This window comes from Miscanthus floridulus, chromosome 5 (assembly GCF_019320115.1).
Source record: "Miscanthus floridulus cultivar M001 chromosome 5, ASM1932011v1, whole genome shotgun sequence".
In the NCBI taxonomy this organism is placed as follows: Eukaryota; Viridiplantae; Streptophyta; class Magnoliopsida; order Poales; family Poaceae; genus Miscanthus; species Miscanthus floridulus.
In genome coordinates, this window is record NC_089584.1 from 88,644,653 (window position 1) to 88,653,132 (window position 8,480).

The 8,480-nt window shown below is 49.0% G+C and overlaps 2 protein-coding genes across 3 annotated transcripts; both read left to right on the forward strand.

Annotated features, from left to right (window-relative positions):
• The first annotated feature begins 2,369 nt into the window (after window positions 1–2,369).
• On the forward strand, window positions 2,370–2,721 carry LOC136452549 (uncharacterized). Its single transcript, XM_066453157.1, has one exon. It carries the CDS (start codon window positions 2,406–2,408, stop codon window positions 2,718–2,720), a length of 315 nt encoding a protein of 104 aa, XP_066309254.1. The 5' UTR covers window positions 2,370–2,405; the 3' UTR covers window position 2,721.
• A 933-nt stretch (window positions 2,722–3,654) lies between these two features.
• Window positions 3,655–7,902, forward strand: LOC136452548 (aspartic proteinase oryzasin-1-like). Of its 2 annotated transcripts, none has more exons than XM_066453155.1 (13): window positions 3,655–4,299; window positions 4,422–4,482; window positions 4,567–4,661; window positions 4,753–4,865; window positions 5,234–5,402; window positions 5,488–5,527; window positions 5,621–5,685; window positions 5,867–5,980; window positions 6,207–6,274; window positions 6,400–6,541; window positions 6,641–6,757; window positions 6,851–6,939; window positions 7,117–7,902. In XM_066453155.1, exons 1-13 carry the CDS (start codon window positions 3,727–3,729, stop codon window positions 7,199–7,201), a joined length of 1,731 nt encoding a protein of 576 aa, XP_066309252.1. In that variant the 5' UTR covers window positions 3,655–3,726; the 3' UTR covers window positions 7,202–7,902. The 2 variants fall into 2 exon arrangements, with proteins under 2 accessions (XP_066309252.1, XP_066309253.1); XM_066453156.1 differs by having other exon boundaries at window positions 3,656–4,299; window positions 6,210–6,274; window positions 7,117–7,892.
• Window positions 7,903–8,480: the final 578 nt, after the last annotated feature.

An 8,480-nucleotide genomic window follows, 5' to 3' on the forward strand; every position in this document is an offset into this window, starting at 1 on the left:
CAAAGTCACAAGTGTAATATGTATGTGGTGCAAAATGGGTTTGGGTGCACCAACATACTACAAAATATAATAGAATCATAGATTGCATTGTAATATAATAAAACCAAACCGCACATATATATACAATGAAAATGTACAACAGGTACAGAGCAACATCAAACAATACAAATAACTTATGTTCTTGTAGAAAATGAAATTAGCTAAACCATATGCTAATTAATTGTACTACTGCTGAAAGAAAAAAATAACTAAGAAATAAAATTCCTAGGCATCAAAATAGGGCAAAGTCGGCCTAGGCAGGGCGGGCGGCCTAGCCAGCGGCCAGGCGCGGCCCAGCAGCCGGCCAGGCGCGTGGGCGCGGGTGGCCAGGCCGTAGCCTAGGCCTTGGCCGCCATTTTGGCCCATGCGGGTGCCTTCGCCGTGGGATATAAAGGGGGAGCGGTTAGGGTTTGGAAATCCTAACCCTAACCACCTCCAGCCGCTGCCGTGGGTCCAACCACCGCTGCCGCCGCCTGCTCTGCTGCTGACGCCTCTGCTCCTCCACCGTCGAAGATGCTTGTCGTCGTCTTGTGCCTTGTCCCCCTCCTTCCTTTCCTCACATGGCGGGCTTGAGCCGTAGCCCTTACTCCAGCCATGGAGGCCGCCCGGCAGGGCAGACCCTGCGCATCCCCGACGAACTCTGGCCACAAGGACCGTCGCCGCAAGCCAAGGACAGCAGATTTGCCTCAACCGGCTCATTCTAGGTTGCTAAGAGGCGAGGAACTGCCCCCTCCTCGACCGAGGAGGAGATGAACCCAGCTCGGAGGGCGTTCCCGTGCGGGAGGGCGTTTCGGCGCTGGGCTTAGTGGCGGCTGGCCGCCACGTCGGCGTAGGAGCGCAACCCAAACGACGGAAGAGGTTGTGGAAGCACGATGTCGAGGTCATAGGCAAAGCCAGGCGGCCAAGCCTCCACGTCAGCGCTACAGTTGGGGAGTGGAGGGGTGCCACGGCGCGCGGCCATGGAGCCACCACCTCTGCTCCATGGCAAGGTGAGCGTGGTCAACGGCAGCAGTGGTGGTGGCGGCGGCAACAGTGTTGTCGGCGGCCTCGGCAACATCTCCGATGAAACCCCCAAGCGCCTGACAAACATGGCGTGGCCATGCGTCGGGCAGACGCCGAGGTGTACTACAGCATCGGCTTCGGGCGCGGCGACGAACGGGGCTCCGGGCGCTGCGACGACGGATGACGACCACTGCTCCCTCTAGTGCGTACTCCGTGGAAGCGGCGAGGAGGGATGCGGTGGTTGTAGATGTCCCCAAGGGCACGGCGGACGGCGCCCTGGAGCATGAAGCGGCGAAGGCCACCGGCGTGGTGGCCATGGTGGATGGCGGACTCCACTGCATCGGTGATGGATTCGACCATGGCATTCATGGAAGATTTGGGGTTTGCCATCTTCTACCTTGGGTTGAGATGCAGCGATGCCGGCGAAGTCCCGATGAACTCCCTCTCCTTCCTTCTCCTATTCGCGTCAGCGGTGTTCGAGCGTGCGTGCGGATAACGTATTGCGAGTGAAAAGTGGTCGGTGCAAAATGACCGATGTGTATTGATGATGAAATATGTACAGATATATATTTCGAGCCAAAGGACAGTTGAATGTTGGCCAAAAGGTGTCTCTACGGGATCTAAAAGGTACCTCTATAGGGACCGTCATTAGCAGTTGCTAATGACGACATTAACTAATTAATTAACTAATTGATCACAAAATTATTAATTTTAACAGTTTCTAAAATCTGGATTCCGAGCAAAAACTGGTGGGGGTGTTTGGATCCTTCAGTTTTTAAGAATATTACTTCATTTATTGCTCACAAGATTATAAGAAACTAGCAAAAGCTGGATATCAACGACTCAGTTGGTTTTTAAGAACCTCAAACAAAAACTGACACAAAAAACTAAACAAAAACTAGCATGTTTGTCCCACCCAGTTTAAAAAAACAGATTAACGGGTGGGATCCGAACAGTGCCTTAATCATCGCAATTCGCTAGTACCTTGTACACCCCCTTCCCCAAGCCATCGTCGTGTCTGCATACCATCAGCACGTCACTCGCTTCAAGATCAGAACCTTCCAAGCAATGAAGCAACCACTTACCTGACCAGTTGACCAAGGCCCTGTTTGACTTTGAATCGTCAAGAGTTGTGATTAGTATTCTGTTGCGTCTCCATGCATGGAGTGGCGCAGAGACTAGTACAAGTAGTTACGGCACCTGCGAATTGGGGGAAATCACGCGCCACGGCAAGGGCGGCATCGTCAACTCTGCCAACCGCGTGCCGTCGCAGGATAAAAGGCTCGGGCTACGAGAACCGGAGGCCGTGCAATTCCAGGCAAGAAAGGCAGCGTGAGATAGACCTGATCGTTTGAGTTGTTGTGATGGCGGGCGGGAGCAAAAGCAAGGTGCGGGAGTGGATGCGGAGGCGGATGGCGCCGAGGAGGAAGGCGGCCGGGAGCGGTGACAACAACAGCGCCAGCAGCAGTGAGTTGGCGTCGGCGCAGTCGGCGCCGAGGCGGAAGCTCCTGGCCGCCGCGCTCCCGTCGGCGCTGCGGTGGAGGAAGCCGCGCGGGGTCGGGAACGTGCTGGCGGCGCTGTTCCAGCGCGCGGCGTACCACCTGCTGTGGCTGGTGGAGTCCGTGGTGGTGGTGGCGCAGCTCAGCTTCTTCTTCGTGCGCTTCGGCTTCAGGCTCTGAACCGGAAAAAAAAACACTCTGCCTGAATGGATCGCGCCCAACCGCCAAGGGAATGATGGATCGATCCCCCGATTCTTTCGTTTGTTTTTGTCTTCTCTTCTGTTCGCCATTCTCCAGTGGCTCTTTCGATTTCCATCACCACAAGCTGTAAGTAACGTGTTCTTGTGTTTTTGGAGAAAATGTGTAAAGTGCAACCTTGTCTTCACAAGGAACTGTTTTAAATTTCCACCCTTTTTACATGGCGAGGAACTGCTCTGGATGACAAACTACAGACGTCATGACTTTGCCATTCGGTCGCATCCACCGAGTAATGACTATTAGCTAGAGTGGTCTGCATTCCACGCAAACGCGAGCAATGACCCGGTCCCCCCTTGGCTGCCGCCGGCAAGCAACAAAGCGCAATCAACCCTCAACAACTTACAAATCTGTTCTCTACTCTATCTGCCTAGACTAAACAGTCTCCTCCTCTCCGATTTGTTCAGTCCAACCCAGCAACACAACGAGAGCTTGCTGTGCACTTGGCACCGGCGACGGCGAGGTCCCCTGTCTGCATGATTGCTACTCCTACCTGCCCTGCGCTGCGAGCACTAGAGTACTAGGCATTTAGCCATCCGAGTCAGGTGCTTTGCGGTGCGCCCGGCGGGGCGGGGACGCGGAGTGGCCGTGTTGTACTGTCGTGCCCCCAAAGGCTTCCCTGCCCGCCACTGGCCCTGCCATGGGGTTTAGGCTGCTTGAGCAATGAGCACCCCCGCAAACCCAGCCATGGGGACATGACCATGACGCCACAACTCCTGCCATTTGCGCAGGGGAGAATCGTTGATCTTCGAAGGCACCGCACCTGACCTGACGGCAGCGGCCCAAAAATGTAACGTGCCGCCAACCCTGCTTGCTCCCAACCCAACCCAAATGCCGCTACGACGCTGCTGTGCTCTCGTCCGTCGTCCTCCGTGACTCCCTCTATAAAGTGCCCCAACGCCGCCTCCGATTCCTTGGGCTTCCCTTCTGCATGCAACCGCCTCGGTCTATCCATCGCCACTGCTCTGCTTACATGAGGATGGGGCGTAGGCCATGTGGGACGATCTTCATCCTTCTCTACGTGCTCTCTACATCGACAGCAGTGCTCGCATCATCGAGCACCGATGGCCTCATCCGTATCCCACTGAAGAAGAGATCGATAATGGACAGCATCTACGGCGAGCTTCTGCCAAAGCCGCCGAGCGCGCTGGAGACGAAGCAAGCCGCGGCAGCAGGGCCAGGGCCAGGGAGAGAGGCTGTCGGCGTCGACGATCCGGTGCGGGACGCCATCGTGCAAGCTCGCGAGCGGCAGCACCAGATGCTGGTCGAGGCCGCGGCCACTGAACGCAGGCGCAGGTACTACTGGAGTTACGGCGGCGGGGGCGGCAAGGGAAACAGCAGCGGTTTTCGTGATGGTGAGGGGAACATCGTTGCGCTGAAGAACTTCCTCAACGCCCAGTACTTTGGCCAGATTGGGGTCGGCTGCCCGCCGCAGAATTTCACCGTCGTCTTTGACACCGGGAGCGCCAACCTTTGGGTCCCTTCTGCAAAGTGCTTTTTCTCGGTAAGAATGGCGTATGTTTTGCTTTTCTTGTCTTTCTTGCATTGCTCTCGTTTTGGATGCCTGTCGTGCTTGGGGTTTATTTGCTTGTTAGTTGTTACTCATCTTGGTTGCTCTGGAAACAGCTCGCGTGCTTATTCCATCCCAAGTATGACTCCAGTCAGTCCAGCACTTACAAACCCAATGGTATGGTTCTATAGATCAGTGGGAGTAACATTACCATTGCTGTTGCCTGTTGGTTTGAGCTCCGCATTTCTCTTCGGTATTCAGGAACACCGGCTTCTATTCACTACGGAACAGGAGGAATTGCTGGTTTTTACAGTGAAGATCAGGTCACGGTTGGCAATCTAGTAGTTCAGAATCAGGTGCTTCATTTCCCGTTTTGTTGTTTATCAATTTTATTTCACCTGCGAAATAAACAGCACTGGTTTTGCTGAACCCAATTGTACCACCCAGGAATTCATTGAAGCTATTCATGAGCCTGGTTTCACCTTTTTACTAGCGAAATTCGATGGCATCCTTGGCCTTGCGTTTCAGGAAATTTCAGTTGAAGGCTCAGTTCCAGTATGGTACGATAGCTGCCACCTTTTCACAGTTTTCTATAAAGTCTGATGATCTAGTATTTACTTACCACAACCTAGGTTTGATGCCAGGGATAACAAGAATATTGCATCAAATGTAAAAAAAAAACAATTTAGCCACAAGTAACTTACCAGTGCATTGGAAGTTAAAATACAATTTTGCTTTCATGATTATGGTATCAATAGCTTTTTACCAAACAAATATTTGTGCTCGGTAGATATTCTGATGAAACAGTCTCTTATTCATCAAGTGAAGGCTCCATCATGAAGTTATCATACATAGTTTGTAACTGAACATTGCTTGCAGTGGATTGTTTTCTACTTTGTGGAAAATGGCATTTGAAATGTAATTTCAGGTACAATATGGTGAACCAAAGCCTAGTGGCACAACCTGTTTTCTCCTTCTGGTTAAACCGAAACCCATTCGATGGGGAAGGAGGCGAAATTGTGTTTGGAGGTTCTGATGAACAACATTACAAAGGAAGCCATACATACACCAGAGTTACTCGGAAAGCTTACTGGCAGGTTGGCCTATTTGTCTGAAACTGCTGTTATCTCATATAGCATGTTTTTCTTCAGAGTTTACTTGTTCTGACGTCCATGTCTGCAGTTTGAAATGGGTGACTTTCTTATTGGCGGAAGGAGCACTGGTAATGCATTAAGCTTATTTACTGGCTCAGCCAGCAGGCATGCTTATGGTTGCAACAATTCATTTCTCTGATAGATAATGTGTGTGATGATAGGAATTTGTGTGGATGGTTGCGCGGCCATTGCAGACTCTGGAACTTCGCTGATTGCTGGTCCTCTAGTAAGCAATAGGGTTCCATGCTATATATTTCATCCTAATACGACTGATGTCATTATCAGAAAACAAAATACCACTGATGCATGTTAATTACAAATGTACTTACGAAAGCCTTCGAACTGGCATTGAAATTACTGTCTCATGAGGTGAGGGGGTTTTCATAGTAGTATTCTCTGCTGTGCAGATTGCCATTGCCCAGATCAATGAACAAATTGGAGCCGCTGGGGTGGTCAACCATGAGTGCAAACAAGTCGTTGCTGGTTACGGGATAGAGATGGTAGAGCTGCTGAAAGCTCAGGTTAGAGCCATTCCTACCACGTTGTTAGAGAAACGGATGCACTCTGTTCTTATTGAGGCTACGTTCGGTTCCAGGGAATCACCCCCCGGAACCAATCCTGCCAGGAATGCTTCAGTAATTTATATAGCTAACTCTCATCAGGATTGATTCCTGCTAGGAATAGCCCTAAACGAACGAGCCCTGAGTGAGTCACGTAATTAATTCAGCTTCTTTGGTTAATATTTAGCAGACACCACCATCACAAGTATGTTCCAAGATTGGGCTCTGCACATTCGACGGGACACACGGAGTAAGGTTCGTGCGATGGTTGACAAGTTTTGCTGTGATTCTGAAACCAGTTTAATTTCCAACAGAGCCTTCCGTTTTGTGCGCGTACAAATGGTCTCATACATACAGTTCTTCTGTATACTCCATCGCAGCGCTGGTATCGAGAGCGTATCAGGATCTGTAGATGGCATGTCCGAAGCTATATGTAATGCATGCGAGATGATAGTGTTCTGGATGCAAAGCGAGTTCAACCCGAACAAGACCAAGGAGGGCACATTGGAGTACGTCGACAGGGTGAGTGAGAGGCTATCTTGAGCCACTGATTCTTCGTTCTGTTTGTTTTGGTACATCAGACATGTCGTCTAACCAGAAGTAGAGTTCATCGATGGACAGCTCTGCGAAAACATGCCTGATCCAGTGGGATCACACGTGGACTGCAGACACATAGGCTCCTTACAGACTGTCGCGTTCAGCATCGGTGGAAGAGCATTTGAGCTCCGGCCTGACCAGGTTAGCTTTCCTGAATCATTTCACAAGCTTTGCTGCTTGATTCAGAAGAAGGCCGCCCAACAAATTCTAAATCATCTTCCTGTTGTCGAGCAGTACATTCTCAAGGTCGGCGAGGGATTCGCTGCGCATTGCATCAGCGGGTTCACGGCTCTGGACATTCCCCCTCCAATAGGCCCTCTATGGTAAGATCGATACACCGGTCGGTTAATATGATTTATTTACTTGGAAGAACTGCATTCCCTGGCTGAATCCCCCTAGATCATTATGATAAAAAAAGAAAAAAGAAACTCAGTGCTTTTATGGCTTGCTTTTCATGGGATGCGATCCCTGAATCCTATTCGTGAATGAAACTGATGCAGGATACTGGGTGATGTTTTCATGGGAGCCTACCATACCATCTTTGACTACGGCAAGATGAGGATTGGGTTCGCAGATTCCGCATGAGACGCGAGCATTTCACTAATCACTACTAGCTACAGTATATATAACCTCTGTTGGAGTGATACGAAATCGTGGTCGTTGGTTTATACTACATTACAGTTACTGTTCTCAGAAAAAAACCCTGCATCGTGGTTACACCCTGCAGAGTTTTTCTCGAGCTTTTATAGAGTGCACGCAGGACAAATGTGTATCTCTGCATCGAGAAGAAATAAAGGAAACGCGTAGCTTTCATTTGTTATCAGCTGTGGTCATGTGAAGCGAGTAGTGGATCAAGAACAAAACAATGCAAGAGATTATGTCTTAGTTTTCTTTATCTTGGACCGGAACCCCAAAAGAAAAAAGAAAAAAGAAACAGATGTTCGTTGGCCATCTTCTGTTCCTGCCATTCTTAGTTTATGCACACAGAATCCCAGATATATCAGAACTAGAGAGTGGCGAACATTGCCACTATTTTCATTGACGAGTATCGAATGCCCTTGCTCTGCTGACGAGGGCATCAGATTGTCATCATAGGAACCTAACATCATGGATGAAAATAGAAAGAACTAGTGGTATGGATTGGGCTGGGGCGTAATAATCAAAGGGGAATTAAAGCAGCCTCCTGGGTGCACACTGCACAAAGTGGCATTCCAAAAGCTAATTTTTGTTGGCATCATCCTGTTCCCACTGCCACCAAAATATCTGAGAATGCTAGCTTTTGCTGGGTCAGGACACAGGACTAGTAAACCCACAAATCTCCTTCTGCCGCACGGGAAGAATCATTGCATCGGGGAAAAAAATGGATAACCAAGTGTTAGCACTAATGGACATATGGTTGCTAATATTGTCGGCAGTGGCGAGTTGTATAACAAAGGTGGAGGAAATTTTCTTTTGCAACTACAAAGGTAAAGGAATGGTACTGAGAACACTAAAATCGGACGAATTTATCCCACATTTTTTTTTCAAATTAATCCTTAGTATTCTTCTAAATACATTAATACCACTTAATAATTCCATGTATGCGCTAGCTTTGTAGAAATGCTCAAATTCCACATATGTGCTTCCTCCGCTCCAAAATAAATGCAACTCTCATTCTCTGACAAGTCAAAGTATTTATTTTTTTACTATTTTTTAGAAAAAAAGTATTATAATGGAGTGTGTCATAAAAATATATTCTATAGCGTATCTAATGATACTTAGGTCCGGTTTGGATCCATAGAGCTATAGTTATAGTTAGCTGCTAATAATTAGCTCATTGGATCCAAACAAGTCTAGCTAATTGTTAGACGAATATTGAATACCC

Excerpts from the sequence above, each read along its gene's own strand:
- LOC136452549 (XM_066453157.1), top strand. The coding sequence starts at position 2,406 with ATGGCGGGCGGGAGCAAAAGCAAGGTGCGGGAGTGGATGCGGAGGCGG.
- LOC136452548 (XM_066453155.1), top strand. The coding sequence starts at position 3,727 with ATGCAACCGCCTCGGTCTATCCATCGCCACTGCTCTGCTTACATGAGG. Across the intron at positions 6,275-6,399 it reads GACGGGACACACGGAGTAAG|CGCTGGTATCGAGAGCGTAT; the intron begins GTTCGTGCGATG and ends ACTCCATCGCAG. Across the intron at positions 6,542-6,640 it reads CATTGGAGTACGTCGACAGG|CTCTGCGAAAACATGCCTGA; the intron begins GTGAGTGAGAGG and ends ATCGATGGACAG.